At 41.4% G+C, this 22,174-nt stretch overlaps 2 protein-coding genes and 1 pseudogene across 3 annotated transcripts in view; 1 reads left to right on the top strand and 2 right to left on the bottom strand.

Moving 5' to 3' along the window:
* The window catches only part of TRIM4 (tripartite motif containing 4), a 423,353-nt gene that overhangs the window by 142,314 nt on the left and 258,865 nt on the right, over positions 1-22,174 (top strand). The gene's annotated exons all lie outside the window — the stretch shown is intronic.
* The window catches only part of LOC132677245 (cytochrome P450 3A12-like), a 124,985-nt pseudogene that overhangs the window by 82,149 nt on the left and 20,662 nt on the right, over positions 1-22,174 (bottom strand). The window lies entirely within an intron of this gene.
* The window catches only part of LOC132674742 (cytochrome P450 3A12), a 93,159-nt gene continuing 82,570 nt past the window's right edge, over positions 11,586-22,174 (bottom strand). Inside the window, exons 11-12 of the mRNA XM_078439843.1 lie at positions 21,350-21,576; positions 11,586-12,117 (exon numbers count right to left, since the gene is read on the bottom strand). Coding sequence (XP_078295969.1) covers positions 12,102-12,117; positions 21,350-21,576 — 243 coding nt within the window. The 3' untranslated portion in view covers positions 11,586-12,101. The remainder of the gene's footprint in view (positions 12,118-21,349; positions 21,577-22,174) is intronic.

Genomic DNA, 22,174 nt, shown 5'->3' with positions numbered 1-22,174 from the left:
GACAGTCTCTTTAGCAAGTGGTGCTGGGAAAACTGGACAGTGACATGCAGAAGAATGAACCTGAACCACTTTCTTACACCATACACAAAAAATAAACTCAAAATGGGTGAAAGACCTAAATGTAAGACAGGAAGCCATCAAAATCCTCGATGAGAAAGCAGGCAAAAACTTCTTTGACCTTGGCTGCAGCAACTTCTTACTCAACACGTCTCCGGAAGCAAGGGAAACAAAAGCAAAAATGAACTATTGGGACTTCATCAAAATAAAAAGTTTTTATATGGTGAAGGAAACAATCGGCAAAACTAAAAGGCAACCGATGGAATGGGAGTAGATATTTGCAAATGATATATCAGATAAAGGGTTAGTATCCAAAATCTATAAAGAGCTTATCAATCTCAACACCCTTTAAACAAATAATCCAGTGAAGAAATGGGCAAAAGACATGAATAGACACTTCTCCAAAGAAGACATCCAGATGGCCAACAGACACATGAAAAAATGCTCCACATCACTCATCATCAGGGAAATACAAATCAAGACCACAATGAGATACCACCTCACACCTGTCAGAATGGCTAACATTAACAACTCAGGCAAAAACAGATGTTGATGAGGATGCAGAGCAGAGGATCTCTTGCATTGTTGGTGGGAATGCAAGCTGGTTCAGCCACTCTGGATAACAGTATGGAGGTTCCACAAAAAATTAAAATAGAACCACCCTACGACCCAGTAATTGCACACTAGGCATTTATCCAAGGGATACAGGTGTGCTGTTTTGAAGGGACACATACACCCCATAGTTTATAGCAGCACTATCAACAATAGCCAAAGTATGGAAAGAGCCCAAATGTCCATTGATGGATGAATGGATAAAGAAGATGTGGTCTATATATACAATGGAGTATTACTCGGCAATAAAAATGAATGAAATCTTGCCATTTGCAACTACGTGGATGGAACAGGAGGGTATTATGCTAAATGAAATTAGTCAGTCAGAGAAAGACAAATGTCATATGACTTCACTCATATGAGAACTTTAAGAGACAAAACAGATGAACATAAGAGCAGGGAAACAAAAATAATATAAAAACAGGGAGGGGGACAAAGCATAAGAGACTCATAAATATGGAGAACAAACATAGGGTTACTGTAGAGTGTGTGTGAGGAGGGATGGGCTAAATGGGTAAGGGGCACTAAGGAATCTACTCCTGAAATCATTGTTGTACTATATGGTAACCAATTTGGATGTAAATTTAAAAATATATAATTTAAAAAAGAAAGAAAAAACAAAACAAAGAATAGCCAAATTATGGAAAAAGCCCAAGTACCCATCCACTGGTGGATGGATAATCAAGAGGTGGTATATATATACACAATAGAATATTACTTGGTGATCACGAAGAATGAAATCTTGTCAATTGCAAAATGTGCATGTAACTAGAGTGTATTATGCTACGTGAAATAAGTCAGTCAGATAAAGACAAATATATGATTTCACTCATAGGTGGAATTAGGAATCAAAACATGAACATAGAGTAAGGGAAGGAAAAATAAGATAAAAACAGAGAGGGAGGCAAACCAGAAGATACTCTTAAATACAGAGAACAAACAGAGTTGCTGGAGGGGAAGTGCAGAGGGGATGGGCTAAAAGGCTGAGTGGCATTAAGGAGGGCACTTGTTGTGATGAGGACTGGGTGTTATATGTAAGTGATGAATCACTAAATTCTACTCCTGACACCACTACTATACTATATGTTAACTAACTAGAATTTAAATAAGTGAAATAAATCATAAAATCAATATTAATGCAAAGAAATCAATAAAGGATAAAATAACATAATTTAAAATAAAGACATGTTCACTAGGTTAATTTTTTTTTAATGTTTATTTATTTTTGAGAGAGAGAGACAGAGTGCGATCAGGGGAGGGGCAGAGAGAGGGAGACACAGAATCCAAAGCAGGTTCCAGGCTCTGAGCTGTCAGCACAGAGCCTGAAGCAGGGCTTGAACCCACAAACAGAGATCATGAACTGAGCTGAAGTTGGACGCTAAACTGAGCCACCCAAGTGCTCCCTCCTTTTTTTTCACTAGGTTAATTTTGTGTAAGTAATTGACCCCAAAAAATGGGAGAGAAAAAAATAAGAAAACCAGAGAATAATGTCAGGAATTCTACCATCTGACCAATAGAGGTTTCAGAACAGAGAATACATACAATGAAATAATTCAAGAAAATTTCCCACAACTGAAGAGCAAAAGTTTCCAGATTGAAAGTCCAATGCACTGCACCACTCACTACAGCCTTTGAACACAATGTGGTGAGTTAGATTTCAATATAAATTTAATAAAAAAGATAAAATCAGAAATACAGTTCCTCAGCCACACTGGCCAAATTTCCAGTGCACAATACCCCCATGTTACTGGAGGCAACCATATTGGACAACACGGATACAGAACATTTGCATCATTGCAGAATGGTCTCTTGGACAACTCTGCCTAGAATAATGGATGACAGCAGATCCATGAAGGCACACCATCATAACATTTCTGTACACCAAGGACAAAAAGAAAACCCCAAATTCTTGCAGAAAGAGTGAGAGGAGCAAGACATAGGTTACATACAATGAATCAGAAACCAGAGGGCAGGAATCTTCTCAGCAGTGATAGTACAGACAAGTCTCTATGCCTACAAGTTCATGGAGAAACATCTAGCCCACCTAGAATTCTATGCTCAAATCATCCATCAAGCATGAGGGTAGAGCAGAGATATATTCAGACATGGCATTCTTAAAAAAATTTCACTCTTCATCATTCTTCTAAAGGCTACAAGGAGATGGTCTCTACAGAAATGAGGGAGAAAACCAAGAAAGATCAGGCTGAGAAAACCAGTTTTGTTAAAACTACCATAGTACTGTTCAACTTTTTAAAGCATGTACATCTATAAATTTGAGTTTTGAATAAGATAAATTTTTAGAAGCCTCCATCAAGTATCAGCTCCTCCCAACCACCACTGGGGACAAGTGCTCCTTCTCTTGAATTAAAGCACTGAGACTGACCTGCCACATTAAATCTGTCTACTCAAGGGTCTAACTTTTCCCCACCAATAGGGCACATCTTGGACTGATCCAGAGCAGCATCTAGGAAATGTTTGTGTATCTAAAGAAAAGCCAGGACCAGTCCTTCCTGCTGACCTTGTAGGCATGTTTGAGGTTCAGACGAACCTCCTGATAGCAGGTGTTGGGAAATCCCCAAATGACAAAAAAAAATGAGAGGTACTGGTGGAGTCCATGTGCTATTTCCAATACGTGTTTCCCAAACAGCCACAAGATATTTTACTGAAGGCCTACTGTGTGCTCAGCAGTGTGTAGGCCCTGAGAGGAAGGCAATGGGGCCAACATTATCCTCACAGTCATCTTTGCCTTTTGTGGGCTGGGGGTTCCATCTTATCAGTGAGACTAATGAGCTTGTCTGGATGCAGCACAGCATAAGGAGTGAGGCCACAGGTCATAGGGTTCCACCTTTTCCACCCTCTCATCTTGAGGAAGTCATTAACCTCTCTGTGCGTCAGTTTACTCAGAGGGATGTTAGGAAGATTAATGAGAAATCTGTAAAACTAAAGCCTTGAACTCCAACAGTGACAGTCTTTCCATTTCATCTTTGTTAATCAATAAATTGTGTTATGGTTCCAACTGCAGATATGAGAGACACAGTGCTTTTGAAAATACACAATGCTCAAAGAAAATGTAACTTTTTAATTTTTCAGAGATGACAGCATCAACACCGTGAGACCCTTCCTGGAGTAAGATTGGGGAGGGAGAATTTCTTGCCACCATAAAACAACTTCTTGGTCACTTGAGTAACAAGTTTTCTGAGTTCAGTCTTCTGACCCTGCTTCCCATAGCCCTTTCTCTGCTCCCCCCAGAATGTGTTCAGGATGTTTGGGGGTGTGACTTCTGGACTGGGAAAGTAGGCCTCAAACCCTCTCTCTGCCTGGGACTTACCGGTGACACCTGCTCCCTGCCCTGGTTCTACAGAGGGTCCTTGATGGTCTGCAGCTGTGTCCATGCTTCTATCAGGCCTGGGAGTTGCCCCTGATGACCTGGGCCCTTCTCACTGACACCTAGGACCCAGCCCCACCCTCAACCCAGCTTTAATGAGAGTGTATGTTCACTGCTTTCAGCCCCTAGCCCTCCTGTGACAGGCACCTGTAGGCCCACAGGCTGTCCACAGATCCTGGTATAGGGTGAATTGTATCCTCTCCAACTCTGTATGTTGAAGTGGTAACTGCTAGCAATTAAAAACATGACCATAGTTGGAAATGTCTTTAAAAAGGAAAAGAATGTTAAATGAGGTCACCAGCATGGGCCTTGATCCAACATGACTGGTGCCCTTATAAGAAGAGGAAGTCAGGACACAGACATCCATAGAGGGAAGACAATGTGAAGACACAGGGAGAAGTTGACCATCTGCAATCCATGGAGAGAGGCTGCAGAAGGAACCAACCTTGCTGACCCCTTGATCTTGTATTCCCAGCCTCCAGAATTGTGGAAGAATAAATTTCTGTTGTTGAAGCTCCCCAGTCTGTGGTATTTTGTTGCAACAGCCCAGCAAATTAATACTGATCCAATCTCATTGGGCTTGAACAAGGAATCTGGGGCACACTGATTATACAGTAATTATGTTTCTGTCTCTATGTCCAATGCAATTATGAGGTCCTCCTGAAAGGGAGCCATAACTTCCTTATTTCTATATTTTTGGAGGCTAAGAGGGTTATAGCTGGTGTAATTTTGAAGCAACACAAGAATTATGGAATAATCTTTTTGAACAAACACCTTCAAATTTCAGTAAGGTGGAGAGTGCAAAGTTCGTATTACTCTGTAAATAGACCAATTAATTAATCATGAGCACCAGTTGTTGTGGCATAACACAAAGGGTCATGAGGCTTAATGATGTAAACCCCTTTCAAGTCACTGGAAAAGGAAGGGTCAAGCTTTAGCCAATGTGGCCACAGCCATGACAACATTGACACCTGGAGGAGCTGGCTTTTAGTCCAGTGCTTCCTTCTTGCTCTTAATTCAAGATAAGTCAATTTGCCAAAAAGCAAGATATTAGACCTCACATATTCCATCACTCTCATTTCTCTGTCAGAGACAGAGACATAGTTCAATAAAAATAGAGAGAACACTAGTGTGGGCTTATGGGAAAGCCACCACAGCACCGATGGGCCCGCAGAATCGGGGCAGTGGGGGGAGGGGCAAAGAAAGGACAATGCAGGAGATGGGCAGGTGTCATGGCACAGCATAAGTCCTGATATAAATTAGTGAAGTGTGTTTACAGGAAAACCCTCTTCTTCATATCATAGGCTTAGGGGTAGAGGAAGAACTGAAACTCAGTATCTTCAGGAATCTAGTGACTGAGTCATTCAGCAAGCTGGCTCTTCAGCAAATAGATTTGTGCTAAACTGGGCGATTTCCATCGCTTCTCCAGCTGACAAGAGCCTGCACAGCAAGTATGAATCTCAGTGACCTTGGCCAGCACTGTAGGTGGCTCACCTCATGTCTGGTATCATGTCAGAGCATCATCTGCATTAACATCTTTGATCATTACAAAAACCCCACGGTAGATGCATCACTGCATCACAGGTGGGGAAACTGAGTCTCCCCAGCATTGAATAACTAGATCCTCCAAACTTTAGGTGGCAGAGATGGCTAATGAATCCAGGAGAGTCTGCACCTCAATCAGCACAGCCTAATGCCAGCAGTAATCTTCAGCCTCCCAGAGAACAACTGCTGGGACCCTGACTCTTTATATATGTATAGACACACTACATATGTATTCACACAGACACATACACACACACACACACACACATACCTGTATACATACCTGTATACACACACATACACATATGGACACAGACATACTTCCACCACCACTACCACCACCACCACCACCTGCTCCCTGCCCAGCAAACCCAGCTGACAGTCATGCTCCTGGACAGTCTGCAGAGTTTCCTGCTGCAACCATCCAAGATGTTCCAGCTCCTCGATCTCTGTATTAGTTTTGCTCTGTAACAAATTACCCTAAAACACAGTGGCATAAAATGATGATCTCATTATCTTGGAATCTGTGGGTGAGGAATTCAAAAGTGATTTAGCTCAGTGTTTCTGACCTGAGTCTCTCATGAGGCTACAGCCAAGCTGTTGGCTGGGGCTGCCATCATCTACACATTGGACTGAGCTGGATATCCTACATCAAAGGTAGCTCACTTGTGAGGCTGGCTGGTCAGCACTGATTGTGGCAGGTCTCAGGTCCATGCCACATGGCCACTTAACAATCCTCACAACATAGCAGCTGGCGTTCCCTAGAGAGAGGGGCAAGGTGGAAGCATCTTCATCTCTTATGACTCAGCTCCAGAAGCCACACACCCTCAGCCCCACAATATCCTCCTGGTTTCATAGGCCAGCCCTGTTCACGGGGCAGAGACTACACACCAGTAGGAGGGAGACACTGGGGAACTCTTCAAAGCTGGCTACCCCCCACAGCTACAATGTTGCCCTACTGAGAGGCATGCTGGAGCCCTTGGTGCCTTGGTGCCCAGAAGGCCCAGCATGTGACAGGGGCTCAGTGAAGTCAGTATTTTCCTTTCTTCCCTTTGTCCTGACCCATGGGACTCCAAGGGCCAGCCCTGCTTAGACTTCATCACTTTTTTCTCTGAGCTCACCCACAACCCCACAGTTGCCTCCACAATTCATAGGAACTGTAAGATGGTGACTTCCTCTAGATTCCCACAATAGTCATCTCTCTTCCACTGTAGTGAAGGAGGGATATTCCAATGATTTAATGTAGTGTGACAGATCACCCCAAAGGATTAAACAATCTATTTTGCCCATGAATCTGGGGTTGACCAGATTCAGGTGGGCAGCTCTTGTTTCGGGGTCTCATGTGGTTGCAGACAGACTGGTGCTGAAGTCATCCTGAAGGCTCTGTTCATATATCTGCATATCTGCATTGGAGAGACTCAAACAGCTGGGGGCTGAATACCAGAGGCTCCTCAGACATTTCTTTCTTTATAGATACATTCACAGATGATAGGTAGATAGATAGATAGATATGATTGACAGATGGGATAGATAGATTAGATAGATAGATAGATAGATAGATAGATAGATGGAATAGATAGATACACATGACAGATAAATAGGTACATATGGATAGATGATAAAGAGATATAACGGGTAAATAGATGATAGATAGAATCCTATATACTTACATACAGACTTATAATACTACACTTAAAAAAATGTATTAACATCTTCACACAAGATTACTTGGATTGAAAAAATTCTTGGCCTAAAGGAGTGAATATGGAAGTTCACATACTCAACAGGGCTTTCCAGCCCCATGGACACTCACCTACTCTGCAGAAGTCAGTCTGTCACAGGAGAGAAAACAAATCTCTAAATTAGCTAATGTTGACTTGGCATTTCCAGGTCCCACCTATTTTTGACCCCTGAAGAGATAATCACATCTCATCCTAGCTTTTCATGCATCCTGGACACTGAACAGCCCGGACATGACCAGACAGACTGGTCAGAACTCTGGCACCAGAAAAGCAATCTTAAGGGAGGACTGGAGAAAGCCCACTGAATGCAGTGGGAAGGTTTCCCTCCTGTCACTGCAGTGAAGACCTGCCCTCAAGACCATCCATGCTTAGTTGTGATGACTCTTAGCTTTTAAAATGAAAACTGCCAGTTGTTTGACCACATACAAGGGTGTTATTTGGGAAAAAAAGAGAATTGCAATCCAGGACAAACAAGCTGTAGCAAAACTTAGGCCAAGTTTGAAGAATGAAGATGAGGTATACTTTTTTTCAGGAGAAAAGGGGAGGCTGGGAAGGGGGTTATAAACTGAAGTGCATGGAGTAACCTGGGAGTTTGAAGTGTGGTGTCTTCTCATTGGCAGAGTTCTTGTTGTGGAGAAGGGTTGCTGGGTTATAGTGACAAGGGAAGCCCTTCTTCCTGCAGCTGGGATAATAAAGTAGTGCAAGGTCAAGTCCATCTCTTCCAGTTGGGTCTGAGTGGTAGGGTGTGACAGTGCCCCCTGCCAAACCTCCCCACTCCTTTTCAGTGGGGGTCACATGATTAATTTTCACATGACAAAGACACTTCTAGAATGGGGTTGTTGATATTGCTCTTTGGAAAATTCCTGAACAGCATCAGCTGACACACCACTAACTTCATAGTTAAAGCTCTCTGAATAATGTATGTAATTACTTTCTAAAATGGCAGATTGAAGCTGGAGTTGACAAGGCTGGAGCCCAAATGTCAAAGCCAACATGGCCTCCTAAGGACTGAAGATAATACAGCCATGAAGGTAATAGCTGACATTGATTACATGCTCGCTGCGTGCCCCCTGGTCTGTGCCCTAAGTACCTCACACACACATCATCTGATTCCATCATCACTTCAGATAGGCACTGGCATTACCCCCCTGTTTTATAGACTCTGAGGCACTAAGTACCAAGGCAGTAAGGTGTTAAGTAATTAGTTCAAGGTCCCACATACGAGTGTCTTTAGAGGTGGAAGGCCCAAGCCCTGTGGGCCCAGTTATGCAAAGAGGCACCTTTTTCTCATTTACCCAAAGCCATAGATTGGTCAAGACTCAAACTGACTGAGCTGGGATTCAAACCCCAGAGGCTCCAGCTTCAGAGCTTCCCATCTCCCAATTACTGTGTGATGCTGCCTCCTGTACTAAATAAGTGTACAAGTGAGACTAAGGCAAGGGAGGGGGAGAGCTGTGTAGCCCAAGGTGTTTTTGTGACCCTCTGTTCTTAAAAACAAGCACAAGCTTCTAGAAGAGTCTGTTTCAAGAACTATGTTCCTGACCAATCTCAGAGTAAATGCTGAAGTGATATTTCATAATCTACTGTAATTCCTACAAAAAATTCTCCATCAAAGTCAGGGCATGGACACTGACACATTACTGCCATGTAACTGTTAGAACCCTTAATTCCCCCACTGTTCCCATAATGTCCTTCATAGCAAAGGACCTAACCCATGCATTGATTTTCCATGTCACCCCTCTTTAGTCTCTGTAGTTCAGTCTGGAACACTTCCTTAGTGTGTCTCTGGCTTTTTTTGAAAGCAAAATTCCAGCTAGTCAAGGTGAAGAACTCATTGGTTTTATTAAGCAATTCATTAATTGGTAGCATCCACCTGACAGGCAGACAGATGCTCCCAGGAGGTGTACAAGATGCAGGGTTTTAGAGGAAGGAGGGTGGGGCAGGAAGTGCTTGAAAGGAAAATTGTTTCAGGACAGGACTCCTTCTCTGGGGGAAGGACCCACAGGTTTCTATCTTGCATATGACTCACTAGTGCCTGTCTGGAAATTTCAGCCAGACTGTTAAAAGGTCACCTTCCTAGGATAGGTTGAACTCTTATTAGTCTTGGTTTACTGTGAGCTGGGGTTGGCAGGCAAGTGACTCCAATATGGGCTTGTTTCTCCTCCTCCTCCTCCTTCTCCTCCTCCTCTTCCCCCTCCTCCTCCTCCTTCTTCTTCTTCTTTTCTTCTTCTAAATCACTTTCATGACCTTGACTTTGTTGAAGATTGCACACCAGGTACAGATTAGGAGTAGATATTCCTATTTGGGTTTGTCTGACTTTTTTCAGGATTTCTTTCAGGTTTGTCTCTTTGGCAAGAATATCCCAGAGGTGACACCGAGTTCTTCTTAATGCATCTTATCATGTGACCTGTCATCACTTCTTCCTGTTCCTGATAATGCTCACTCATTCACAAGGTCTCTGCTCTGTGACCTGCTCTTTCCTTCTGGCAACTCATGGGTGTTTGAGCGGTAGTACTTTGAAACCACATCAGTGTCCTCATCAATTGTAATCAATCCTGTATTTATTACACCTGTGGGTACTCGTGTCTTCCTATTTTATTCAATGGGTCTTAATCCCTTCCTATTGTTAGTTTTCCTGATGTCTAAATTGTGCCTGACTGGTCGGTGAAGCCCCTCAGGCTGGCTCCTTATCTTGTGGACATGTCCCAATCACTGGGCAGGACAAGATGCTCCAGGCTCATCATGTGCTCCCCCAGCCTGGAATTGGCCATTTCTCTGAAAAACCCTAGTCTTTTCAGTGGAAAATTATGCTTATAAGCCAAGATCTGGGCACAAACTGTGTTCAATGCTCTAACAGTGTTACTGTTTCTAAGAACTGTCTGTCAGACAGGTAGGGGATATGTGTTTTCATACAGGCACACACATCTATTTATATCAATCTACTTATCATCTATCTCTCTAGAAAAGCAGGATTTTTCACTGATACATTCAGTTCCAATCTCTGAATACATAATCTCATTCTGGTTTTCTCCCTTTCCATCAGTGACTCTCTTCTCCAACAGTAAGAAACCTGGCTTCTATTTATCCTTAATATATTTACTCCCTTAATTTATTCCCCTTTATGTAACTAATAGCCATTCCATACCTAACACTCACGGATACCCCCCTCATATTACTTGGGTTGTCCACACCATATTTAGGCTCTGGCTTTGGACTAGGCTATCCCTCTGTGTGGACACCCTTCTCACTGAGCTTGGGCTTCCACACTCATGGCAGGCTGCTTCTTCATGTGGACACCCTCCCTATGCTATTCTGTCTCTGTCTTGGAGTCACTGTGCCTCCATTCTCTGTCCCTGATGCCCAATGTGTGGCTGCCAATCTGGCTGTTCTTCACCTATTGGCTTTAGGACTGAGTTATCCAGGAAGGACAGGCAATGGAAGAGAAGAGAGAGGAGGGAGGGGCTACTGGGTGGCTCAGTCAGTTAAGCATCCAGCTCCTGATTTTGGCTCAGGTCATGATCTCATGGTTTGTGAGATCAATCCCCGTGTCAGGCTCTGAACTGACAGCTTGGAGCCTGATTGGGATATTCTCTCTCTCTCTCTCTCTCTCTCTCTCTCTCTCTCTCTCTCTATCTCTCCCTCCCTCCCTCCCTCCCTCCCTCCCCTGTGCATACGTTCTCTCTCTCTCAATATAAATAAATGAACTTAAAAAAAAAAAAGAGAGTGGAGAAGGGAAAGAAGGGTGGGGTGTGGAGGGAAGGAAAAGCAGAATCCTGTGTAGTTTCTGATACCAACTGAAATGGACAAATACTTTTAGCTTTTCTGTCCAATCAACTAACCAATCAACCACCTCTTGTTCAATGTTCATTGTGTCAGGACATTTGAGAACTGAGGCTGGAACATGAAGAGAAAATATGTTCCCTGTCTAACAGAACATCAGGGCAGATGAGATAAAAACATTAAAATACAACTAATAATAATACTAACTACCTCAATTGAATGCTATAAAAAACATGTGCTCTAAAAACAGTACAACTAAATTATGAATATACTTTCAATACACTTTATGAGCAGTGGGTAAAGTCACAATGGATCGATCAACTCTCACCTATCTTAACATATTATGTTGGAGTTCTAAACAATCCCACCCACTCAGTGATTGTGATGGTGAAAAACATTCAGTCACTGGCTCTCACGCATCAGTTGTACAATTCCCTCTGTATGTGCAAGAAGGTATCAGTTAATACTTTTGTAAAGAGATGTTTATTGACATGATCAGTGTCATACTTAATATAGAATATTGAAAATGAGACATGTGATATGTCACCACAACAACTACTACAAAAATTCTTGTTTCATGAAAGTTTGTTGATAAAATTGTTGAGAAATTTTTATTCTTGATCAGTGCTTAGGGAAGTAGATGGTATAACTGGGGGTGGTCTATGGGAGCCAGATAGGCTGAGTCTACATGTCTGGCACTTATTAGTCACCTCCTTTACTCTCCACAAGATATAATGCTCCACACAGAGACTGAGAAAGCTATGGAATCCCTAGTCATCCAACACAGGCACTTCATGAAGCCCATCTTCATTTCTGGGTTGTACTCACAAAGTAAATGGAGGCCTCTGGTATTCTGGGACACAGGTTCTTGAAGAACAAAGGGGAAGTCCTTAGGGAAAGTCAAGCTCGATTCACACTCCCATCTCTCAGCTCAACCTTGAGAACAATGGGTTTTTCTGGTTGAATAATACTTAGAGCGTTTAATTTTGGTGGGATCTGCAAAAGTTAAAAATCATATGAAAACCAACAAATGAAGCCCTACTGACAATAGAAGCAAAGCAGGCAAGATACATGAAGGAGAGTAAGAGTTTAAACATATAAATACTACTTTTATATTAATATATCTCATATTCCTTAAACTTTGTAAGCTGTCAAGACCAGAGTATGGAAACATTCATCCATCATTCACTCAAAAGAATATCTATTGAGTGTCTACTCTGTACCAGGCTGGACACAAACCCATGTTGTTTTGTATTCTTTTTTGATTTAAATTTTAAGTAAAAGGATGAGCATTTAAAACTTAAAACAGGTTCTTAGCCATTATGGCAACCATTTGAAAAGTGATACAGTTAATTTTGTGTATGTTGAGTTTGCAAGACCATCTTGAATGGATATTACACATTTTATTGTATGGCCATCCTCAATGCTAAATATCCTATTGCTTCTCCCAGTAGGAATATACATTCATGATGGCCCCATTGCCTATAAATGGAGCAAAGCTTGACTGGGGCAGGGCTCATGGAATGTGGTGCCAAGTAGCCAGGATGGTCTGGACCATGGGAGTCCTTCACATCTGGTAGACTTGCTTCCCACCATTGATTCTCAACCTCACTTGCACATGAGAAGCAATGAGGGCACTTTTATTTTTTTTTATTTTTTTCAATATATGAAATTTATTGTCAAATTGGTTTCCATACAACACCCAGTGCTCATCCCAAAAGGTGCCCTCCTCAATACCCATCACCCACCCTCCCCTCCCTCCCACCCCCCATCAACCCTCAGTTTGTTCTCAGGTTTTAAGAGTCTCTTATGCTTTGGCTCTCTCCCACTCTAACCTCTTTTTTTTTTTTTTCCTTCCCCTCCCCCATGGGTTTCTGTTAAGTTTCTCAGGACCCACATAAGAGTGAAAACATATGGTATCTGTCTTTCTCTGTATGGCTTATTTCACTTAGCATCACACTCTCCAGTTCCATCCACGTTGCTACAAAGGGCCATATTTCATTCTTTCTCATTGTCATGTAGTATTCCATTGTGTATATACACCACAATTTCTTTATCCATTCATCAGTTGATGGACATTTAGGCTCTTTCCACAATTTGGCTATTGTTGAGAGTGCTGCTATAAACATTGGGGTACAAGGGCCCCTATGCATCAGTACTCCTGTATCCCTTGGGTAAATTCCTAGCAGTGCTATTGCTGGGTCATAGGGTAGGTCTATTTTTAATTTTCTGAGGAACCTTCACACTGTTTTCCAGAGTGGCTGCACCAGTTTGCATTCCCACCAACAGTGCAAGAGGGTTCCCGTTTCTCCACATCCTCTCCAGCATCTATAGTCTCCTGATTTGTTCATTTTGGCCACTCTGACTGGCGTGAGGTGATATCTGAGTGTGGTTTTGATTTGTATTTCCCTGATGAGGAGTGACGTTGAGCATCTTTTCATGTGCCTGTTGGCCATCCGGATGTCTTCTTTAGAGAAGTGTCTATTCATGTTTTCTGCCCATTTCTTCACTGGGTTATTTGTTTTTCGGGTGTGGAGTTTGGTGAGCTCTTTATAGATTTTGGATACTAATTGAGGGTACTTTTAAAGCCCACTCTGGGTGAATTATATTAGAGTTTCTGATTTGGCCTGGGCATCAGGATTGTGAAAAGAACCTACTGATTGCAATGTACAAGGAGGGGTTGTGAACCACAGTTATGAGAGCATCTGTAAGTTGTGGTAGAGAACAGCATCATTCAAAAGTCATGTTGTGTTCATCACTGCACATCATTACTGTGCACTACATGTTCCCTTCCTTTCAGTGGACTTGAAAGAAGTTTAAAACATTGCTCAATTTTTCCCTGAGATCAGGAACATGACAGGGATGTCCACTCTCACTGCTGTTGTTTAACATAGTGTTGGAAGTGCTAACATCAGCAATCAGACAACAAAAGGAAATGAAAGGCATCAAAATTGGCAAAGATGAAGTCAAGCTTTCACTTTTTGCAGATGACATGATATTATACATGGAAAATCCGATAGACTCCACCAAAAGTCTGCTAGAACTGATACATGAATTCAGCAAAGTTGCAGGATACAAAATCAATGTACAGAAATCAGTTGCATTATTATACACTAACAATGAAGCAACAGAAGACAAATAAAGAAACTGATCCCATTCACAATTGCACCAAGAAGCATAAAATACCTAGGAATAAACCTGACCAAAGATGTAAAAGATCTGTATGCTGAGAACTATGAAAAGCTTATGAAGGAAATTGAAGAAGATACAAAGAAATGGAAAAACATTCCGTGCTCATGGATTGGAAGAATAAATATTGTTAAAATGTCAACTCTACCCAAAGCTATCTACACATTCAATGCAATCCCAATCAAAATTGCACCAGCATTCTTCTCGAAACTAGAGCAAGCAATCCTAAAATTCATATGGAACCACAAAAGGCCCCGAATAGCTAAAGTAATTTTGAAGAAGAAGACCAAAGCAGGAGGCATCACAATCCCAGACTTTAGCCTCTACTACAAAGCTGTCATCATCAAGACAGCATGGTATTGGCACAAAAACAGACACATAGACCAATGGAATAGAATAGAAACCCCAGAACTAGACCCACAAACGTATGGCCAACTCATCTTTGACAAAGCAGGAAAGAACATCCAATGGAAAAAAGACAGTCTCTTTAACAAATGGTGCTGGAAGAACTGGACAGCAACATGCAGAAGAATGAAACTAGACCACTTTCTTACACCATTCACAAAAACAAACTCAAAATGGATAAAGGACCTGAATGTGAGACAGGAAACCATCAAAACCCTAGAGGAGAAAGCAGGAAAAGACCTCTCTGACCTCAGTCGTAGCAATTTCTTACTTGACACATCCCCAAAGGCAAGGGAATTAAAAGCAAAAATGAACTACTGGGACCTTATGAAGATAAAAAGCTTCTGCACAGCAAAGGAAACAACCAACAAAACTAAAAGGCAACCAACGGAATGGGAAAAGATATTTGCAAATGACATATCGGACAAAGGGCTAGTATCCAAAATCTATAAAGAGCTCACCAAACTCCACACCCGAAAAACAAATAACCCAGTGAAGAAATGGGCAGAAAACATGAATAGACACTTCTCTAAAGAAGACATCCGGATGGCCAACAGGCACATGAAAAGATGCTCAACGTCACTCCTCATCAGGGAAATACAAATCAAAACCACACTCAGATATCACCTCACGCCAGTCAGAGTGGCCAAAATGAACAAATCAGGAGACTATAGATGCTGGAGAGGATGTGGAGAAACGGGAACCCTCTTGCACTGTTGGTGGGAATGCAAATTGGTGCAGCCGCTCTGGAAAACAGTGTGGAGGTTCCTCAGAAAATTAAAAATAGACCTACCCTATGACCCAGCAATAGCACTGCTAGGAATTTACCCAAGGGATACAGGAGTACTGATGCATAGGGGCCCTTGTACCCCAATGTTTATAGCAGCACTCTCAACAATAGCCAAATTGTGGAAAGAGCCTAAATGTCCATCAACTGATGAATGGATAAAGAAATTGTGGTGTGTATCGCTCTTGTTTAACATAGTGCTGGAAGTTCTAGCATCAGCAATCAGACAACAAAAGGAAATCAAAGGCATCAAAATTGGCAAAGATGAAGTCAAGCTTTCGCTTTTTGCAGATGACATGATATTATACATGGAAAATCCGATAGACTCCACCAAAAGTCTGCTAGAACTGATACATGAATTCAGCAAAGTTGCAGGATACAAAATCAACGTGCAGAAATCAGTTGCATTCTTATACACTAACAATGAAGCAACAGAAAGACAAATGAAGAAACTGATCCCATTCACAATTGCACCAAGAAGCATAAAATACCTAGGAATAAATCTAACCAAAGATGTAAAAGATCTGTATGCTGAAAACTATAGAAAGCTTATGCAGGTAATTGAAGAAGATATAAAGAAATGGAAAGACATTCCCTGCTCATGGATTGGAAGAATAAATATTGTCAAAATGTCAATACTACCCAAAGCTATCTACACATTCAATGCAATCCCAATCAAAATTGCACCAGCATTCTTCTCGAAACTAGAACAAGCAATCCTAAAATTCATATGGAACCACAAAAGGCCCCGAATAGCCAAAGTAATTTTGAAGAAGAAGACCAAAGCAGGAGGCATCACAATCCCAGACTTTAGCCTCTACTACAAAGCTGTCATCATCAAGACAGCATGGTATTGGCACAAAAACAGACACATAGACCAATGGAATAGAATAGAAACCCCAGAACTAGACCCACAAACATATGGCCAACTCATCTTTGACAAAGCAGGAAAGAACATCCAATGGAAAAAAGACAGTCTCTTTAACAAATGGTGCTGGGAGAACTGGACAGCAACATGCAGAAGGTTGAAACTAGACCACTTTCTCACACCATTCACAAAAATAAACTCAAAATGGATAAAGGACCTGAATGTGAGACAGGAAACCATCAAAACCTTAGAGGAGAAAGCAGGAAAAGACCTCTCTGACCTCAGCCGTAGCAATCTCTTACTCGGCACATCCCCAAAGGCAAGGGAATTAAAAGCAAAAGTGAATTACTGGGACCTTATGAAGATAAAAAGCTTCTGCACAGCAAAGGAAACAACCAACAAAACTAAAAGGCAACCAACGGAATAGGAAAAGATATTTGCAAATGACACAACGGACAAAGGGCTAGTATCCAAAATCTATAAAGAGCTCATCAAACTCCACACCCGAAAAACAAATAACCCAGTGAAGAAATGGGCAGAAAACATGAATAGACACTTTTCTAAAGAAGACATCCGGATGGCCAACAGGCACATGAAAAGATGTTCAACGTCGCTCCTTATCAGGGAAATACAAATCAAAACCACACTCAGATATCACCTCACGCCAGTCAGAGTGGCCAAAATGAAGAAATCAGGAGACTATAGATGCTGGAGAGGATGTGGAGAAACAGGAACCCTCTTGCACTGTTGGTGGGAATGCAAATTGGTGCAGCCGCTCTGGAAAGCAGTGTGGAGGTTCCTCAGAAAATTAAAAATAGACCTACCATATGACCCAGCAATAGCACTGCTAGGAATTTACCCAAGGGATACAGGAGTACTGATGCATAGGGGCACCTGTACCCCAATGTTTATAGCGGCACTCTCAACAATAGCCAAATTATGGAAAGAGCCTAAATGTCCATCAACTGATGAATGGATAAAGAAATTGTGGTTTATATACACAATGGAATACTACGTGGCAATGAGAAAAAATGAAATATGGCCTTTTGTAGCAACATGGATGGAACTGGAGAGTGTGATGCTAAGTGAAATAAGCCATACAGAGAAAGACAGATACCATATGGTTTCACTCTTATGTGGATCCTGAGAAACATAACAGAAACCCATGGGGGAGGGGAAGGAAAAAAAAAAAAAAGAGGCTAGAGTGGGAGAGAGCCAAAGCATAAGAGACTGTTAAAAACTGAGAACAAACTGAGGGTTGATGGGGGGTGGGAGGGAGGGCAGGGTGGGAGGGAGGGCAGGGTGGGTGATGGGTATTGAGGAGGGCACCTTTTGGGATGAGCACTGGGTGTTGTATGGAAACCAATTTGACAGTAAATTTCATATATTAAAAAATAAAAAATTAAATTAAAAAAAAAATTGTGGTGTATATACACAATGGAATACTACATGACAATGAGAAAGAATGAAATATGGCCCTTTGTAGCAACGTGGATGGAACTGGAGAGTGTGATGCTAAGTGAAATAAGCCATACAGAGAAAGACAGATACCATATGTTTTCACTCTTATGTGGGTCCTGAGAAACTTAACAGAAACCCATGGGGGAGGGGAAGGAAAAAAAAAAAGAGGTTAGAGTGGGAGAGAGCCAAAGCATAAGAGACTCAAAAACTGAGAACAAACTGAGGGTTGATGGGGGGTGGGAGGGAGGGGAGGGTGGGTGATGGGTATGGAGGAGGGCACCTTTTGGGATGAGCACTGGGTGTTGTATGGAAACCAATCTGACAATAAATTTCATATATTGAAAAAAAAAAGAAAAAAAATAAAGATTTATTCACCAAAAAATAAAAATAAATAAATAAATAAAACATTGCTCAAGTTCTGGGTATTATGCTAAGCAAAATTAGTCACAGAAAGGCAAATATCATATGACTTCATTCATATGTGGAATTTAAGATACAAAACAGATTAACATAAGGGAAGGGAAGCAAAAATAATATAAAAACAGGGAAGGGGACAAAACATGAGAGATTCTTAAATATAGAGAACAAACTGAGAATTCCTGGAGGGGTTGTGGGTGGGGGGATGGGCTAAATGGGTAAGGGGCATTAAGGAAGACACTTGTTGGGATAAGCACTGGGGGGGGCATGTACATAAAGGGTAAATCACTGGAGTCTACTCCTGAAATCATTGCACTATATGGTAACTAACTTGGATGTAAATTTTTAAATGAATAAATAATAAAAAATAAAATAGCGCAAAAAAACCACATTGCTCAAGTTCAAAGGTCTGTGCATAATCATATCACACTAACTGCACTGACTCTAGATGGCCCTTATGTTTGAGTGTTAATAACCCATAGACGTGGCACTCAGAGCTGAAGGAAACTTAAAAGTCACAGATGAATCCAAATAGAGATGACCAACAGAACAAATTAAGGACAAAGGAGCCTATACACACACACACACACACACACACACACACACACACACACACACACACACACACACACGTGTATGGGTGTTCACGCACACACATCCTTTCTGTATCTCTTAGTTTAAAAAAAACCAGTAAAACATTCTTTATGCAGAAAGTTCTCTGTCTGACCTGTTTCTTTACAAGGCTTGAAGGAGAAGTTCTGCAGGACTCTGACAAGGGCAAGTTTCATGTTCATAATCGCGAACCTCATGCCAATGCAGTTGCGGGGTCCAGTTCCAAAAGGCAGGTATATATAAGGATTTATACTATCCTTGTTCTTCTTGTTGAACCTGGTTCCACAAATCAAGTTGGAAACAAGTTAGTGAAACATAAAAACCACAAGAGCGACATGTGTGGGGTTCTCAACCAGGACTACACAGGACACTCTTGGGGACTGGTCACTGAAATCCTGCCATGCTTATTCTGCAGTGACAACTGTAAGCTACAGATTCTCTGCATTCCCATTACCCTGTGGGAGTGGTCAGTCTTATTGAGGAGATGAGATGAATGTTGTTAAAAGGAAGGGTTATCTTAAACACTAGAATTACAGTCAGGGTGGGGAGATGTTCACACTCTGAAAGGCAAGCAGGAAATGAGCCTGACTGAAGAAAAGGTAGATTCCTACCTCCATTGACTTACTGTGGTCAAATGCTCAAGAAGGAAGCAGAAGAAATGTCTCCCGTGATTTACATTGTGATTTTTCTCTTCTCTTCCCTCCTCTCCCCACTAGGATCCCCCCCAGCCACTTCGACAGAACAGCCTGTCAGAAGATTTACATGAGCACACGCTGCTGCTCTCTATAATCACACTGACAGAGAGTGTAATCACTGAATTCTTCTCTGTCTGTTACATGAGGCTTCCTATTAAGGAAAAATATAGATTTGCGGAAAGTGATAATGACATCAGTAGATATTTTTTAAAAGTGTTCAAAATGTGGACAAAATATTTGGGGCTCAGTCAGTTAACCGTTCAACTCTTGATTTTGGCTCAAGTTATGATCTCAGGGTTCATGAGTTCGAGCCCCACATCAGGTTTTCTGCTGACCGTGCAGACTTGCTTGGGATTCTCTCTTTCTCTCCCTATGCCCCCTTCCTTCTCTCTTTCTCAAAAATAAACAAGCATTTTTTAAAAAATGGACAACGTTCTGGAATGAGGTGGTGTGTCTTAAAGAGATATGGGCATAAGATGAGGAATTGTTATGGCCTGTGGATGGAGCAGCTGATACAGGTTAGTGGTGTTGGACAGTTGATGGGCACACATAAATGCATTAAGAGTATTTCATAGACATGCATCTACAAAATATGCTTGTGCGTGTGTCAAAAATTCTCCATAATAGACATTTTTAATATGTGGACTTGGTGCTGCCTGGCATAGTCCTTGACACACAGAGGTAAGTACTTCCTCTCATTGGTGAATGAATCACAGAGAAGAACCAGGAGTCTCTGTTTTCTGTTTCAGAAAATACAGCACTGGGGACTTCTGAGCTTGCGGGAACCACCAGGTCTCTTGGTCCAGAAAACAGACAACTTGGTCGATTCTGACTTCTTTCAGCAAGTAGTATGTATAGACACAATGCTAGCACTAGAACACCATGCAACAAGACAAGGACCCTGCCATCAGGGAGCTTAGAGTCAGAGCTAAAAGTCTAGATCCCTACAAATGTACTCCAAATTTTTTCTCACCAATACAATAAACAGGAAAGCAGCAGCTCTTTACAGAATTCAAGCTGTGCCCAAAGTCAGACTCTGCTCTGGATTCCCAGAGAGAAAGTTCAGGACCCTTCAAGAAGGATGTCTCAGATGGCTATAGAGCAGATGACTTTGCTTTGGACTAACCCCAGATACCAAGAGAGGTGGGAGCTGGCACAGGACTGCAGCCAGAGAAATCACAGGATTTGTGTACGCCCCCATCCTCATGAGGTTGCTCCTCTTGCCAGGGATGAGGACTCTCAGCTCCACAGACTCTCCTTTCCCAGTAGGGCTAGTGGAAATGGTGGCCAAGGTTTATAAACATGGAATGTAAGGATGTGGGGAGTAAATTTATAGAGCTAGAGAGGACAGAAAAACTTAAAGATAAAAGAGTCCCATTTTCTTAAATAAGATATTGGTTAAATAAATTATGATACATGCATATAATCATAAACCCAAATCACATAGAATTTACTGATTATAGTTTACTGTTACATTAAGTAGTCAAAAAATATAATGCCATTCTAACTTTAAGTAATCTATATATGCATGGAAAATGTCCACAAAGATGTAACATATAATTATTAATAATCTTGACATATTGTACTGATGATAACATTAAGTTTCTTTTTCTCTCAACTACAATCTGTAAAATTTTGACAACAATAATCATTTTATAGTTAGAAAAATACTTCTAAATATAAAAAGATATAGAAATAAACAACTGAACAATCAGATATTTGTTATCTATACAAAGAAATATCAGAATATCTTCCTATATGAGGGTGGGATCTCTTTTTCAGGGTTCCCCATACCTTTCAGGACAGAATTCCTCAGGCCCTGGCCAGAGATCCAGGTCCCGGTGAAGAGTAAAAGTTGGCACCATCACTACTGCCCCTTTGGGAATGAACACACCACTGATTTCCACATCTCTCTTACAGACCCTCTCAAGTCTACCAACAATTGGATATAATCTGAGAGCTTCATTCAACACCATGTCAAGATACTCCATCTGTACAAGGGCATCATAAGTGGGAGGTGCCTAGAAGGAAAGAAACAGATTTTGATAAATTGAGATTTGGAATCAACATTCAACTCAGTCTATGCAATACTACTGAACTGTTAGGAATCCCTAAGAAACATGTATTTTGGTAAAGACTATTTATGAGCATTTCAATGTCTACCATGTCCTTTGACCTGCTCAATGGCCCCTGATATGTATACAACAGTAATGACTAGGGGAGAACATTGGGACATTCCCCTAAACAGGACTTGTTCCTAAACAGGAAATCCTTCCCATAGCTATGTGTGTTTTTTTTCCTCATGTGAACAAAGGTGACTGATATATGATGACCCTTACTCTTAAGTGAAAAATGCTGAAGTCACTGTTTCTTTCAAAATAAGGTGACACATCTGTACCAAGGAAGGAGAACATGCAACATAAAAAAATACCCTAGCCACATAAACTTTTCTACTGGAAATATCCTGCTTCCTAGTTCTTCAAATATATATACAATATGTGGAGAGAGACACTATATTATATAAAAACCATAAATAATTTGGGGAGACACCAGTTCCTTTCAACCCAAAATGGCAAGAGGTAGGTAGGATTGGATGCTACCAATTGTTGACAAACAACT

This window comes from Panthera onca, chromosome E3, assembly GCF_046562875.1.
Source record: "Panthera onca isolate mPanOnc1 chromosome E3, mPanOnc1 haplotype 2, whole genome shotgun sequence".
Classification (NCBI taxonomy): Eukaryota; Metazoa; Chordata; class Mammalia; order Carnivora; family Felidae; genus Panthera; species Panthera onca.
Note: the sequence above shows the minus strand (reverse complement) of the source record. Positions and strands in the feature narration are given on the sequence as shown.